Raw genomic sequence first — 17,171 nt, forward strand, 5'->3', positions numbered from 1 at the left:
TCTTGTTGATTTCTAGACTCACCTGAGGTCTAGCAGACCGGTCTTCGACTGAGGAAGCCCGGGGCGGAGGCGCCGGGGGCTGCAGGGAGGATATCCTGGGCCCGGTAGCGCGGAGGGGCTCCGTGCGGCCGGTGGGCATGGCGCTCCAAGTCTCGATTTCACCCACAGCGTCCAATGCATATTCGCAGCCCGCCCATTCTATGAAACAGAAAAGTATTCTGTCAGCAAATAGTATTTAATACAGTTACCTCAAAGGCATGTAATTTACTTTCCTATAATTTCTTATATTCAAATTAAATGATGTTTTCGTCGTTTTCGTGGGAGTTTTAAATAATCATTTTACAATAATTTACATGACTATACTACAAGGCACTCTGTAGCGTATTTACGTTTTATTTATATATGCTTCTCTCTCTAATCTTCGCGTATACCTTCTGCAATTTCTGCCGATATGTAGAGCTACTAAGGGTGTGCTTTGATAAGAAAACATTAAAATGTACCACCATACACATAATAAAATCTGCAGATACTCGAATAACGTAGGTATATATATAATTTATATATATTTGTCCATAAAAATTTCGTACCAGTGAGCTGGGAATTGTGTTCCATGCAAAGCGTCCAGCCGGTAGCATCGTGTGTAATTCCCGCCGCTGAAAGAGCCGCCGCGGCCGCTTTCTCGCACGTCGTCCACGATTCCACGCACACGTGGTGGACGGTATCTGGGGGAAGAAGAACTATGGTTATTAGGTTGTCGATACAATTATGTGAGTAAAATTTAAAAAAAAAAATTCTCGGACAAGGATGGGATTTTGAAATACTATTTATCGTCATAAGGGAGCACTCGAGCGCGGTGGGGGGAGCTACAACACAGTTACCGTCATAGAGGCGGAGCGGCAACGCGGGCTGGGCGTGTGCGCTGGCGGCGCGCCACTCGAGCGCGGTGGGGGGAGCTACAACACAGTTACCGTCATAGAGGCGGAGCGGCAACGCGGGCTGGGCGTGTGCGCTGGCGGCGCGCCACTCGAGCGCGGTGGGGGGAGCTACAACACAGTTACCGTCATAGAGGCGGAGCGGCAACGCGGGCTGGGCGTGTGCGCTGGCGGCGCGCCACTCGAGCGCGGTGGGGGGAGCTACAACACAGTTACCGTCATAGAGGCGGAGCGGCAACGCGGGCTGGGCGTGTGCGCTGGCGGCGCGCCACTCGAGCGCGGTGGGGGGAGCTACAACACAGTTACCGTCATAGAGGCGGAGCGGCAACGCGGGCTGGGCGTGTGCGCTGGCGGCGCGCCACTCGAGCGCGGTGGGCGGCGCGCGGCGCGGCACGGCGCCCCCCCGCGCGGCGCTCCCCCCCGCGCCGCACAGCAGCCGCAGCAGCAGCGCGCGCCACGGCGCGGGCGCACGCTCCGACACGAGGCGGACTAGGTATCTGAAACAAGCTTACTTTTAGTACAACTCGATTTCAATGTGTCTATCTTTTAGTCATTTCAATAAAATTAAACTAAAATTCGGGGTTTTGTAATAAAAGCAAAACAGGTAAGAGTAAATATGCGTCTTATGTAGGTTTTCATTACCCATTTTCTTAAATTTTAATACCAGTTCATATTAAGTGGTTTAGCCACCACTCACTTGTGCAACGGCGCGGTGGGCTGGAAAGCAGCTAGGCAGTGCGCCATGAGCTGCCACACGCGAGGGGCAGGTCCACTGCCACTGGCCTGGTTACACAGCTGGACCAGGATCTCATCCCGGAGACCACGGGAGGAGATCCCGCGGGAGGCTATGTAGTCCGCTAGCACCTGTCAATGAGAAATATAACATTAAACCTCAACAAAAAATATAGCCGTACATAACTTAGTACACATTTGACATTAGAGCGGAAGAGGTAATCAATATTTAGCATTTTCGTACCTGGAAGCATTAACCCAAACATTTCTTTCGCGTGGTTTACTTAAGACTCCTTAGAAGGACAATCACCAGTTCAGGATTTAGGAAGATAATGACAGCTATCTCAAAATGACAGTCTTACCTTTTGTCTCGCCTCGTCACCAGCGGCAGATTCATCGCACCATCTAAGGATTAGCTTGAATGTCGCTACGGCGTCATTGAAATCTTGATCTCTGTAAAAAGGAATTTTGTAAGAGGTGGTTAGCCGATATTTATGTAAACTAAGTTTTTAGGTATTTCGTACGCGTGGAATATTAATATCTCGGAGTTTTAGACACATATTGAGATGAAAAAAACACCGTAAAGTAAGATTAGGCGAACTTAGATAGAAGAAATTGCTCTAGGATTTGCAAAAGGTTTTCTACGTTTGATGGCAAGCTTAATTCCTGCAGCTTCCCGTAAACAAAAATCCCTCTTCTTCCCGTTGTATAGAGAATTTTGGGATATCTTCTCTTATTTCTTCTTCTGCATTTGTCAAGAAATATAAAACTCACCTAACCATATCATATCATACATAAAATCACGCCTTTTTTCCCGGAGGGGTGGGTAGAGACTACATCTTTCCACTCGCCACGATCTCAGCATACTTCCTTCGCTTCATCCACATTCATAACTCTCTTCATGCAAGCTCGGCGGTTTCGGGTACTCTTGACCGTCTTTAATTTGATCAAGATATTCCGTATCACTCAGTAAAATTTATTGCGTTACTAATGCTGAAGCATTACTTTTTTACATTAAAAAATATTGCTTGTTTCTAGGTCCTGACCTGACTGCAGCCTTGGACAAGAAAGGTCTGGTGATTGGGTGCTTTTTAGGGCTGAGTTGGCCTCCATCAGCGAAGTACACAGAGCTGAACTTGGAGAAGGCAAACTGCTGGAGGTCCCTCGGGAGTTGAATGCGTTCTTCCTCCGCATAGACGTCGCCTGCCACCTGTGTGATAAATAGAGAACTAAATATAGGCTTTTCAAAAAATACTGTTCCTGGATGGATGGTAGATGATGATGTATGAAATTAACAAAATTAAATCACACTGTTTCATTATTTTCATGTGTTTTGCAAGACTTGAGCCCTATTTTATGGCTAACTCACGTTACTCCCCTTTCTGAGTCGTCGTCTCCCTGTGGAGGCACAAACAGGAAATTTGACTTATACCCCTTTGTCATTATGATTTCTATGATTTTCTTCCTTTTTTGAGGAACACAGTTTTTTTTTATTGGTACATACTTATATAGACTTGACTTACGAAGTGTTAGGAAATAAAAAAGTTTGTGATGCCAAGGTACACCCTGGTTGCTAAAGAAATTTGTGTCATAAATTTTTTTTCATATTTTTCAAGTAAATTGATACCTTGGCTAAGTGCCTGTCAGTATGCGGTGGCTGCCACTCGTCGATTTTAGACAAAATGAACGCCAACTCCGCCGGCACCTCCAGTACTTGAAGGCTTTCAGCTTTTGCTTTTTGCGCTTTTTGCTCGGCTGCTCGTCGTCTGTAAAAAAAAAACTTTAAAATTTATACACACACACATATTAACTGTCATATCATGGATATTTTGTGAACTTCATCGCGTTTATCTCAGTTACCCGGCCTTAGGTAGGAGTCTAATACCTAGGACCACGTAATTAAATGAGGCTTTTTATGTCTGACCGTCTAGACTCTACGATTAGAGGGAACCTAAACCAGCTTGAATAATCATCAATCATAGTTTGCCATTAAACTTCTACTCTAGAATAGTCTGTCACTCACTTAGCGGCCATTTGCTGAGCTTTCTACCCGTCAAAACTTCAACTAAGCAAGCAACCTGTTACTATTTGAATCTCAATTCCATCGTAAAGCCTGACCAAGGCCTTTCAGTTTTTTAAAGACTGTTAGTTCTGTTTGCCCCGAAAGGGACGTAACGTGACTATATGATGTTTTTCGGTCTAGCAAAGCCACATGAGCATGACTTAAAAAAAAAACAATGACGAGTGCTTAGTATGTGCAATGTACTGAACGAATTTATTGAAAGGATCCAATGTCAAGCGTTGTATGAACTTATACCCGTCGTCGTATGCGCCTGCGCACGAACTACCCTCATCTTAAGCATACTTTTACATGAGTATAGATCTCACTAGTTGAACAATAAGGTCTGTTACACACTTAGCGGCCACTTGCTGCGCTTCCACGCGTCGTCGGTGCTGGTCTTTGAGCGCCGCGTATCGCCGGCGGGCGCGGCGGCCGCGCACCAGCGCCTGCGCACGCAGCACGCCGCGCCGCGCCGTCGTATAGCGGCGCCGGGCGTGCGCGCCGCGCCACCACGACTGCAGCGTCACTGTCGCCCGGCGTATTTGGTGGTAGCGTTTTCTGAAAATATTAATATAGTGTAAATTATTACCTACAATTCTGTTAATTCATGACGTTTGAGTCTTTTAGGGATTATAGGTTTTGTTTAACCCGTAAAGGGTTAAGATAAACTCAACATGTTAGTAATTGAATTAACTCAATTAGGTGCTTACATACATTATTGGTGCCGTGTGGTTCCCGGCACCAATAGAAAAAAGAATAGGACAACTCCATCTCTTTCCTATGGATGTCGTAAAAGGCGACTAAGGTGCAGACTTATAAACTTGGGATTCTGCTTTTAGGCGACGGGCTAGCAACCTGTCTCTTTATATGAATTTCAATTCTATCTGTAAGCTAAACATGGATGCCGTAAAAGGCGACTAAGAGACAGGCAGGCAGGCAGCTGAACGTGGCCTACCAGTCTTTTTGAGACCGTTGGCTCTGTCTACTCCGCAAGGTAAATAAACGTGATTATATGTATGTATGAATTAACTCAAAAGGCATTGGGTGGTAAGGCCTTATTCCAAAATAGTAAAACAAACTCATTTCAAAATTACTAACTATTATATAATTATACTAGCGACCCGCCCCGGCTTCGCACGGGTGCAAAATTCGGAAATTATACATAAAAACCTTCCCCTTGAATCACTCTACCTGTTACAAAAACCGCATCAAAATCCGTTGCGTAATTTTAAAGATTTAAGCATACAGACAAACAGATTAAAATAGCGACTTTGTTTTATACTATGTAGTGATGTCGCTTTTAAAATTTCAAATAAACATCTCAGCGTACAAAAAATAGGGTAATCAATAACCTGGCGAGGTATCCGCGCACTCTAGCCTGCAGCTTTGTGGCAGCGGCTCTCAATTTGTCCGCGCGCGCTCGCTCCAGCGCGCGGTGGAGCGCTTCCCTTATGAACACTCGAGCGGCCCCTAATTGGTAGTCTGCACCGGCTAGAAATACACCACGCATTTTTAGTTTACATACATACATACATATAATATCTAATAATAATAATATAATTTAAAAACGAAGCACGTTAATTTTGGTTTTACATTCACAATGATGAACTTCAAACATAAGTCACACTCAATGGCCAGATACGACTAGTTTAAATGTGTTTAAATGTGAAAATGATTACGTCTTTATCCCTTACGGGGTAGACAGAGCCAACAGCCTTGAAAAGACTGATAGGCCACGCTCAGCCGTTTGGCTTAGTGATAGAATTGAGATTCAAATAGTGACGGGTTGCTAGCCCATCGCCTAAAAGAATCCCAAGTTTGTAAGTCTATCCCTTAGTCGCCTTTTACGACATCCATGGGAACGAGATGGAGTAGTCCTATTCTTTTTTTTATTGGTGCCGGGAACCACACGGCACGGCATTTTTAGTATACTCGTAGTTTTCTTTACTGTTTGCAGTAACGGTGAATCATTAACTCTTCTAGAATAAGGAGTGGGTAATACAAAGCTAAAGGGATAATAAAGATAATTAAAGTGAGTTGAGTGAGTCTTCCATGTGGCACCAATACGAAAAAGAATAGGGCCACTCCATCTCTTTCCCATGGATGTCGTAAAAGGCGACTAAGGGATAGGCTTATACACTTAGGATTCTTCTTTTAGGCAATGGACTAGCAACCTGTCACTATTTGAATCTCAATTCTATCATTAAGCCAAATAGCTAAACGTGGCCTATCAGTCTTTTCGGCTGTTGGCTCTGTCTACCCCGCAAGGGATATAGTCGTGACTATATGTATGTATGTTATGAATCATGTTACGTGCTTATAGAACTATTGGAGGTTAATCCCTTTGACATAGCTTTAAACACAACCTTTTTTATACTTATATAAGAACACTCACACAGTAAAATTGCTATCAGCATGAATCCACCCTTTTTAACCACTTTCCATTTATGCCTCATATTTAATACAAAACGTATGTACACATGATCACCTTTATTTAAACTACACAATTACTGATTCATTTAGAAAAATAATTTTGATAGCAAACAGTTGAATCATCTTTCTATTTAATATAAATTGAGGATAAAGATGAGTAGTTAATTGCGTATGCCATTAGTGACTTAATATAGAAGTAAAAAGAGTTTGTATCAATTATAAATATCTGGAATATATTACATACAGAGATTATACTTCTTTACTAATATATATAGTGCCGTGTGGTTCGCGACACCAATAGAAAAAAGGAATAGGATAACTCCATCTCTTTCCTATGGATGTCGTAAAAGGCGACTAAGGTACAGGCTTATATACTTGGGATTCTTCTTTAAGGCGACGGGCTAGCAACCTGTCTCTTTATATCAATTTCAATTCTATCTGTAAGCTTAACAGCTGAATGTGGCCTATCAGTATTTTCTAGACTGTTGGCTCTGTCTACCCCACAAGGGATATAAACGTGATTTTATGTATGTGTGTACTAATTTAAAACTTTTCAGCTGGATTAACTTTTTAGCATTTGCTAGCATTCACCACTTTAGAAATGAAAGGTAAGATAAGAATTCAGCTAAGGTATTGTTCTATATCTGTTAGCTATATACATATATTTGACACCTACTTTTGTAATGCCTGTCTAGGCTTATCTATAAAACCCACTATATAAAAATATATGAATATGTTTGTTTTGCCAAAATAATGTCATGTAAATAGAAATTATTCTTACCAGCTCCTGTGGGTGGCATTTCTGCTAAAATGGAGTTACAGATCTCGCGGTAAGGCGTCGATCGGGGTGGAGTCGATTTTAGCAGGTATCTGTAACAAATTTAATGATAATTAAAGTAATTAATTAAAATAAAAAAAACAATTGAATAGTTACTAGAATAAGAGGAAATTACCTACTGTGGGACAGATTCGTGCCAAAGATTCGATTTAAAGCTTACAATCATACAACTGAATGTGTAGTGTACCAAAATCCAACAAATTGGTTAAGATCCTTTACTGAACAGTGTCACTGTCTTGATAATTATAATTCGTTCTCCATTCTGTATAATTAACGTTATGTAAAGTTATTACAAGCTAACACACTTTTCAGAGAGCTTCCTTAGAGAGAAACTCTCACTTGTATGCTATATTAGGCACGAAGAATAAGAGATTAGATTTTTTTTAAATTAGGTACACTGATTGAGTTAGTCTCGAAGTAAGTTCGAAACTTGTGTTACGAAATTCTAACTCAACGATACTATATTTTATAATAAATACTTATATAGATAAACATCCAAGACCCAGGCCAATCAGAAAAAGTTCTTTTCTCATCATGCCCTGACCGGGATTCGAACCCGGGACCTCCGGTGTCACAGACAAGCGTACTACCGCTGAGCCACAGAGGCCGTCAAAAAGTCAAGAAGTTAAATTTTTGTCGTATATATTATAAGAGAAACCCACCTGTATCGGTCCACGAAGTTCTGGAAGGGTATCCTGATGGGGTACCCTGTCTGCCTGATCTTGATGGTGTCCAGCATGCCGGTGTACCGCAGCTGGGCCAGCACGCACGGCATGTCGAACCTCATGGGGGATTTATCCGTGTTGGGCTTGAGGCACCGCACGAACCAGGGGTTGCAGCGCGACATCGACTCCAGGAGCTGGTGGAGGCTGTCGGAGAACCTGGTGATTGGGAGGGGGTTCTGTTATTAATGTCGTTGGACACAGAAAACGAAGGTATTGGTGATTGATTTGTACAAATGGTTGTTAAAAAAAACAAAGTTATAGTAAGTTCAACGTCTTAAAATCTATTGCAGGAACTGCACTAGAGGTCTTGCATTGCATTTACAATGTAGGCAAATGTATTTTTTCAGACTTGAAACGTATCGTGAGTAAAATCATCTTTGCATATTTCCACTTTTAAATTTCGGCTATCGTGATCCAATTTCAGACCTTGTCCTTACAAAACTGATCGTAGTATTTGTAACATAAATTAACCTTACAGCAACTGTCGGCGTAGTCGATTTCATAGTAACGAATCTCCTATTAGCTCCTCTTGGCAAAATCTTGTTGGAGTCGTGCTGGGCACTCAACTGAGCGGACGTCTTAACTCCTGCTTCATAACGCAACTTACTATGAGGCTAGTTCAATCTTTGTTGTATTTATTACTAGCTGTGCCCGCGACTTCGTCCGCGTGGAATAGTTATTTTGGGCATCATTGAAGCCCTCAAGGATGAATAATTTCCCCCGTTTCTTTCACATTTTACATTATGTTGTTCCATGATGTTATAAAGCCTAAAGTCTTCCTTGATAAATGGTCTATTCAAAGCAAAAAGAATTTTTCAATTCGAACCAGTAGTTCCTGAGATTAGCGCGTTCAAACAAACAAACAAACAAACTCTGCAGCTTTATAATAGTAGTATATATTTACCTCGCCGCCACCGTTGGCGTCCTCGGCTTCATAGTGACGAATCTCCCATTGGCTCCTCTCGGCAGAGTCTTGTTGGCGTCGTGCTGGGCTCTCAACTGAGCTGACATCTCGGCCACTAGAGGCACTTCACTGCTACACAGTAACTCCAGCACATCGCCTCGAAGAGCGTCACGGTTCTTGTCCAGGAAGCCTTCCACGTTGTACCACACTTGGCCTGCGTAGTGTTTTATCTGGGAATATATGAAAAGAGTCAGTTGTTTTAGAAAAGTTTCGGGATCCGTTTACTATTCAGAAATGGAAATCTATATTAGCTTTTTTTTTATCCTTCCCTTGTCCCTTTGCCGGGGTTGAAGTAAATTTTAAGTATTTCTTTTAACAATACCACACCTTAATCAATATCAGTTTACTCAGTTTGTTCTCGCATTTTTGACGACGTCATATCAGCATTTGTGTTATAATGTTATGTAATTTATGTGGAGCAACTGCCGTCTGACTACTAAGTCCTACTCAAAAAGAGAACATGACCATATTAGATCATTTGTTACTATAGTTGCAATCAGCATATCATTATTTCATAAAAGATTTATTTTACATAATATGTCGATACTCACCCCAAACTCGCTCGCGCCCAATCTAGGCCTCGAATACAACTCATTCAGGGCGTGGTTATAATGGCACTTTTCTAAGAACGAGGCGTCTGAGGCGCGAGGGAAGTTGCTCTCGTCATCCAGCAGGTGAAGGATGCCGACAGGCTTCTTGCTTAGCAGCTGGATCACTGAAAATAACGACCAAAAATATCATACCCTTTCCATCGCCATCAATAGCTCCGAACTATCTCGATCGTCGTACCGTAAGTTAAACATTTCTTTTACTCTTTAAGTTATAATGCCACAGATACCTACTTCTTTTTTTCTGGGGATTAATGAGTCTGAGGCCTTCGGCCTATAGCCTATATTTCGTTAAAACTAGAAGACATTTTCGTGACACAAATAAGTTAAAATTAAGAATTATAATATATGAAAGTATGTGTAGTAATATAAGTTTTTACCTGGAGAATTATCATTCCAAGTTAAATTAGACCACTCCAACCTCTCTTTCTGGTACTCCTGCTGCTCCAGCTTGAAGATGTGCTTGTTGAAGTAATGCTGCAGCGTTTCGTTCGCGTAATTTATGCAAAGCTGCTCGAACGAGTTCTCTTCCAAGTCTTCAAACCCGAAGATGTCTAGGAGAGATATCCGGTGAGCGTCGTGTAGCCCCGCGCGGTGGACTATCGAATTTATCCGCAGAACCAACCAGTTGAACAACGAAGAGTACAAGGCTTTAGCAAACGCGTCTCGTGCATCCAAAGCTTGGTCTATCGGCAGCGGAGACCTCATCCGCTCAGCCCTCGCGGCCGTCACTCTCGTAGTCAACGCCCTAGCCAGAGCCTCAGCAGGCACTTTCAACAAATGCGCAGCCCAACGAACCTCCGCCCCGCCGCCTAATTGAACACCTTCTTGGCCGTGACGCAACTGTCTTCTATGAAAATACACATTCCCCAGGTGTAACACCGCGGCTAGCACTCTGACGATATCGTCTCTTTCAGCATCCCCTATTCCGAGAACTTGCATGGCACCACATAAAGCTGACCAATCGGCACCAGCGCCGGCCCCTCCCGAGTCGCCTCCTTGATTTAAATAGAAGTAATGTTCCGCGGTCAGTAGACCCCGAGCTTTCCTCTGTTCTTCGTCCAATCCGGCGAGCAATTCATAGAAAACATGGTAGTTCCTTTCCCCCGGCGACTGTGTGACTATTCTGGATTTTTCTAATAGATAATGAGCAACCCTCGCGCCAGCTAAAGCGCCATCTTTGAAGTAAAGTTCGAGTAATTTTCCGAAGCGACTAGAATTGTGATTTTTTGGCGTTCTGGCGTTTCCGAAAGCTTCTAAAAGCGGGGCTGCTTCTAGGATCTGTTCGGAGACGGGCGCTCTGCCTGGTGGGGCTGGGGCTACTGCCGCAAGGAACTGGACAGCAAGTTTTGTGGACTCTGTTTTCCCCGCTCCAGATTCGCCGGAGATGAGTATAGCCTGTGGCTGAGGTAGAGATGCGCGCGCAGCGGCGGCTATGGCAAAGAGATGGGGTGGAAGGTCGCCTAGGGCTTCCGCTGCGTGGTACCTGGAAATAACAAGTCATTCCTAGAAAACAAGTACTAGCTTTTGTTTCCTTTTCTGAGTATGAAAAAAGTTAGTACATACTTAAAAACAACCAACAAAATAATATTCTTGCCAGTCATTGTGAACTTAAATTAGAAAAATCAAAAAAAACTATCCATTCAACTACTTAATTGAATCAACTTCTTACAATACTTTTACAAAAACATTATGTTTTCTTCTAACGCTGCCAGATTAAATCACAAAGGCGACTTATAAACTTGGGATTATTCTTTTAGGCGACGGGCTAGCAACCTATCACTTTATATGAATCTCAATTCTATCAGTAAGCCAAACAGCTGATCGTGGCCTATCAGTATTTTCAAGACTGTTGGCTCTGTCTACCTCGCAAGGGATATAGATGTAATTATATGTATGTATGTATAAATAAATAAATATATACAGGACAAATTACACATATTGAGCTAGCCTCAAAGTAAGTTCGAGACTTGTGTAACGAGATACTAACTCGACGATACTATATTTTATAATAAATACTTATATAAATAAACATCCAAGACCCAGGCCAATCTGAAAAAGTTCTTTCTTCATCATGTCCTGGCCGGGATTCGAACCTAGGACCACCGGTGTCACAGACAAGCGTACTGCCGCTGCGCCACAGAGGCCGTCAATGTATGTATGTATATAAGATATGACACATACCTCCTAGCAGTCTGCAGGCCATACAGCGCATCGACGGGTCTATACGGGTTGACAGCCACAAGTATGGAACCAGCGTACGTGTAGATCAGCCCCTGTTCGTATCTCAGCTTCAGGTTCCATAGCAGGGCTGCCTCGTGGAGATCGTGGAGGCGGGTCATGTCTTCCACACCCGTGGGGCCGAGTTCCTCACGAGGCCACACTGGGTCGCCTTCCTCATCGCCGTTCCCCATTTGGAGGGCGAAGGTTTGAGGCTGGAAAGGGTAAATAGATTTGTAAGTTGCGATAATTCTTAACGTCGTGTGGTTCTCGGCACCAATAGAAAAAGAATAGGACCACTCCATCTCTCCCATGGACGTCGTAAAAGGCGACTAAGAGGTAGTCTTATAAACTTCGGTTTCTTCTTTTAGGCGATGGGCTAGCAACCTGTCACTATTTGAATATCAATTCTATCTTAAAGCCAAATAGCTGAACGTGGCCTTTCAAGACTGTTGGCTTTGTCTACTCCGCAAGGGATATAGGTGATTAAATGTAGGTATGTATGTATGTATGATAATTCTTACATTATAGGTATCATTTCTTACGGAGTAGACAGTTACAGTTAACAAGGTTTCCACCAAAGATATAATTTTAACCTGACTTAGTATAAATTTATTTGTTTTAGAACATAGGTACAAAAACAATTTTCTGTGTTATTTACAAACAATTAATTTAAAATAGGATAATTATAGTCGTCGTTTCACGTCTTTTGCCTAAATGGGGTAGACCGAGCCAATAGCCCCGAAAAGACATAGAGGCCTTCATATTATTCAAAGGGCTGGTAAATTGACGATTTATTTATTAGAACTATAATTCTATACACCTAATCTAATTTAGGAAATGACTGGATACGCGCACTGTCAATTTGTCTATAGTATAGAACACACGTCGCCAGAATCAAATTTAAGTACCTACTCTCCGTGCGAAGCCAGGGCGGGGCGCTTGTCAATAATGGCAGTATAATTATAATGCGGTACACGTATCTATTCGCTAACGTTAGCGCTAATGAGGGTCACATAGCAGGATCGCGATAATCGACGCATGATTGCCTGCGCGCATGTAGGAGTACCTTAATCATGCGACGTTTTAACGAAATCAGTCGTTAAGCGAATCATTTTTAATCAAACCACTTTTTTTTTTTGGTACCTAAAATTTGAATCGAACGGCTGAGCGTGGCGTGTTGGTCTTTTTGAGACTTTTGGCTCTGCCTGCCCCGCAAGGGATATAGACGTGATTATATGTATGTATGTTTGATCTCTATCTCATGTTTGTGTGTGTTCCCAGTTGCACCCTCCGCCACAATGCTCTGGTCCTGTGGTCCGCTTTTCAAAAAACATTTGTTTAAGCAACACATTTTGCCGTGTGGTTCCCGGAACCAATACAAAAAAGAATAGGACCACTCCACCTCTTTCCCATGGATGTCGTAAAAGGCGACTAAGGGAAAGGCTTACAAACTTGGGATTCTTTTTTAGGCGATGGGTTAGCAACCTGTCACTATTTGAATCTCAATTTTATCATTAAGCCAAATAGCTGAACGTGGCCATTCAGTCTTTTCAAGATGTATGTATTTTAATTAGTTACTGCATTGCATTATGTCATTTAGTTCATTATGTGACACGTATACATATCGTATTAATAAGTATATTCCAAACACCTATGTTTATACAATGTCTCTGTGCCTAGGTAATACATGAAACTAGAAGCAAGGTTAACGTTGAAGATACATTGTTTATATTTGTTTGCCCCGCGAAAGATACCTTCGTTCGTTATTCACCACTGTGATATTAATAGAATAGCAATAGTTGGAAAGTCGTCGTAATTATCAACTTGATAACCCAAATTTGGAAGAGAGCTAGTGTAATACGGGCAATAAATAGATGCATGCAAATTGCCACCTTTCACCGCGATCATTCAATCGGATTTCGACTTTAACTCATTAAAATCACCGACCAATCCATTGCGCATTATTAATAGCAATTGAAAAGATTTACGCGAAGTCAGCAGCCTATGAAATACTATGAATAGGAGTGGTGTCGATAGTGAAATGTTCCCACTGCGGGTCACGAAAGATGGTCTGATACCAATTGTTATGTCAGAGTTACGCTTCTAGAGCATAATTTTCCGAGTGGTTGCAGTTTTATGCCATTTCGTTATATCTTTGAGAAGTAAGTCAGATTTTGTAATTGCAAAGCAAGTGGAAACTAACAATAGCGAATATCGTTTTACATAAGAAATTCTAATGTATTGTTTCATTAAACATGAGGATTCTGCAAATGATTCAATTATGCAAATTATTAAGAATATACATACGTATGTGGAATGACTCATTTGAATGGTAAACACATTATTTGCCACTAAACTTATGGATCCGCCTACACAAGGCGTTAACTCGCAAAAATCTGTGTAAATGTGTCAACATAGAAATTATAGAATTAACAAACCGTTATTACTGCTAAAATATTTCAGCGGTTCTTATAAAATGTTTTAAAAGCCGGTCCTATTGAACTTGATCTCGTTGGATCTTATATTTATCGGGAAATATTTTTAATACGCCATCTTTGCAGCTCATCGCCTTTAAATTTTTAGAGAAATCAAAGATGCAAGACAATTATTATTAATTAAATTATTAATTTGAATTTCGAATCTGTCCAATCCAGAATCTGTCGTACACCCAACAAAGGATAGCTATCCTTAGGTATATGCAACGGACTACACACATATAAGTGTCAAATCAAAACCAATTACGAATCTGTCCAATCCAGAATCTGTCGTACACCCAACAAAGGATAGCTATCCTTAGGTATATGCAACGGACTACACACATATAAGTGTCAAATCAAAACCAATTACGAATCTGTCCAATCCAGAATCTGTCGTACACCCAACAAAGGATATCTATCCTTAGGTATATGCAACGGACTACACACATATAAGTGTCAAATCAAAACCAACTAACAAGGATTAAGAATTTATCAGGAAAACTTGTCGGTAGTTAGCGGATGGAAAATCATATTACGTTATTGACGAGCACATCCAGGCACAAATCCCTCAAGCGGGGGACAGACTTCGGCCGCCTTTTCCTGATCTTTGTCATTCCTGGACTTCTTGCGCTAGCTGACCGAAGAATCCCCATTTTTTTCACTTTCTTCAAAGTGACTGGCGCGCTGTGTCGAGTTCTCTGCCTGGTGGCGTGACAGTCGCAGGATTGGCAGGAGACAGAAGAATTACAGGATTCTGGAGAGCTCCGCGGGGTCGGTGCGAAGCGGACACGCATTTATTATAATCCAGTAGTTATTTTGAGAGGGGTCGTAGTCGTTTATTGAAGGTTGAAAACTAAGGTTTGGCTTTATAACCCTTCGCTAATCTATGCGAGCATAACCAGGCCAACTCAGAATCAGCTTTTCATAATTCTTCTGATTTTTCTCAGTCATGGTAGCACAACAATTTTTCCATTATAAGCAAAACAATAAAAAAATGTAACATCACCACACCACCACCAAACAATTCAATCTTTTTTTAACGACATCACCAACACTAAAATTCGCCACTTTCATCAATAGTTTAAACAAGTTGATTCACATGTCCTTATACTATTTTGTATTCTCGAAATTCACTTCCAGTCAACAGTCTTCTTAACCAATTTTTTGTATGCCACGAGTAATGAAATTAATAAGAATTTCTCGATTCCCTAATTTCAGTAGAAGCGGCGTGGCGTAGTCCGCTAGCCCGGTGCAACTGATTGCAGAATTGCATGGACTCAATAGGCTAGAACTGTTATGCACTGGGGATAACGGGTGCTAGACCACATGCAGTGGCCATCTGGCACATAGGACCAAGAGGAAAAGTGCAAGTGCACTGATATTACGATGAATATCGTATCGTGAAACTATCAATATACTTATCTCTTGCCCTATGCAAAAGAAAACAAATAATTGATAATGAAAAATAGTGTTTATTTTCCACAAACACCACAATATACATGTGATACAATATTGGGGAGTGGATTGGAGCTTAAACTAGGTTAAACCTGTACATCAGGCCTCCAGGTCACCCGCCCGCGGTAAGTGAAACTTATGGATATATGTAAATATAAAGGTAGGTGGTATACAGCTTCAAAATGTTATTTATGTAATTATTTTAGTTTAATACAGTGTATATAGAAAATTCTAAGAAAAAAACTAAACTGAATAGGTAAACTGACATGTGCAGGTGCGGCGACTATAAAAATCTGATTATTTCTATATTTATTTACATAGAGCTAAGTGATTGTAGTTCATAAAAGTAATTTGATCACCGCAATTTATAGACATGTAATCACTTGTACAACATTTACCAAAAATAATATAAGCAAATACACATTTCTTGTATTAAACTTTCCCATAAATAATATAGGTATCAAACGCGCACGTAACGTATAATACCTACCTACTTTTATTTTATCGCGGACGTTTCGTATCACGTGACAATGATCCGTGGTCGCTCGGTGGCGACGGTTTGATAAATTTGTGTCTGTGTCTATCGCATTATCCGTTTGTTTTTTTCACATTTCTCACACAAGTAAAGATGCATTTCGCTATCATTACATTCGAATAAGACCAAGTATTGAAGTGAGAAACGTTTCATTTCGCATTCCACTTCTCGACCTTGTGGTCAACCTTCCTCGACCGAATGCCTGTACGACGACTATAAAGAAGAAAAAGAAACTAAAACCAGACTGCGGTCTAGAAAGACGCAGAGAAGGCAATTTTTATCGGAAAAAGCAGCAGTGAAAAGAGCCTGGGATAAACCCTTGACCGGATCCTGGATTGGGTGAATCAGATTTTTAGACGAAGAGACTCCCCACCTGACCTCCGCAACTTTTGCAGGGGAATCCAACCCGTATTGGATTGATCATGGTTATACATCCAGTTGCCTGAATTTGCAGGTTTCCTCACGATGTTTGTCGTCGCCCTATTAACATGATGATCATTTGTACAGTATGTACAAATTTTATTTTATCAATGTCTATTTGACGAAATATTCGTAATGAAATCTTTAGTTATATATACTCATTCATATTTTTACTACGCTTTTATTAGCTTGGGTTGTATGTATGTATGTATGTATGTAACGGAATCTTTGAGCTTAATTTTCACTGATTTCTAAACGTCTGATCAACTTGAAACTTTGCACACGTATCAAGGACCGATGACAATGCAATATTTTGATAAGAGTTTCTCATTATCCTTATTAAAACTGCCAGGATTAATAAATTCATTTTTAGATCCTTCGTATGAGAGTAAGAGAGACAGAGATAGCACCATTGCCAGTAATCTTTATACAAGAAACCAAGAAGTTCTGACGTATAAGGAGTCCAAAAAGAGATGTAATATATTTCCATATAATGTTACTATTAACCTGAGACTTTTTTATTTCATCGCATCGCTCCATTTAGAATTACCATTAGAAACAATAGTAGAATTAGTAGAATATTTTAAAACAATAAAAAATATATAAGTAATAAAACAAAAGTAATAAATGAAAATTGAACAACTAAATTTACAACAATACAAGAATAAAGTTACTACCTACAGAACTTTGTGATATTTAATACGTATTTAACATATTAATGCAATTCTTGAATTAACATTAGGTATCTTTTGCCTATTTATAATAGC

The 17,171-nt window shown here is 41.0% G+C and overlaps 1 protein-coding gene across 1 annotated transcript in view; it reads right to left on the bottom strand.

Annotated features, from left to right (window-relative positions):
* LOC106140935 (unconventional myosin-XV) overlaps nucleotides 1-17,171 on the bottom strand; it is a 98,138-nt gene that overhangs the window by 53,593 nt on the left and 27,374 nt on the right. Inside the window, exons 3-17 of the mRNA XM_013342590.2 lie at nucleotides 11,479-11,729; nucleotides 9,675-10,780; nucleotides 9,238-9,401; nucleotides 8,627-8,856; nucleotides 7,660-7,878; nucleotides 6,941-7,029; nucleotides 5,079-5,217; nucleotides 4,081-4,284; nucleotides 3,292-3,430; nucleotides 2,711-2,874; nucleotides 2,027-2,117; nucleotides 1,630-1,796; nucleotides 1,239-1,429; nucleotides 588-722; nucleotides 23-198 (exon numbers count right to left, since the gene is read on the bottom strand). Coding sequence (XP_013198044.1) covers nucleotides 23-198; nucleotides 588-722; nucleotides 1,239-1,429; nucleotides 1,630-1,796; nucleotides 2,027-2,117; nucleotides 2,711-2,874; nucleotides 3,292-3,430; nucleotides 4,081-4,284; nucleotides 5,079-5,217; nucleotides 6,941-7,029; nucleotides 7,660-7,878; nucleotides 8,627-8,856; nucleotides 9,238-9,401; nucleotides 9,675-10,780; nucleotides 11,479-11,729 — 3,465 coding nt within the window. The remainder of the gene's footprint in view (nucleotides 1-22; nucleotides 199-587; nucleotides 723-1,238; nucleotides 1,430-1,629; nucleotides 1,797-2,026; nucleotides 2,118-2,710; nucleotides 2,875-3,291; nucleotides 3,431-4,080; nucleotides 4,285-5,078; nucleotides 5,218-6,940; nucleotides 7,030-7,659; nucleotides 7,879-8,626; nucleotides 8,857-9,237; nucleotides 9,402-9,674; nucleotides 10,781-11,478; nucleotides 11,730-17,171) is intronic.

This window comes from Amyelois transitella, chromosome 12 (assembly GCF_032362555.1).
Source record: "Amyelois transitella isolate CPQ chromosome 12, ilAmyTran1.1, whole genome shotgun sequence".
Taxonomy (NCBI): domain Eukaryota; kingdom Metazoa; phylum Arthropoda; class Insecta; order Lepidoptera; family Pyralidae; genus Amyelois; species Amyelois transitella.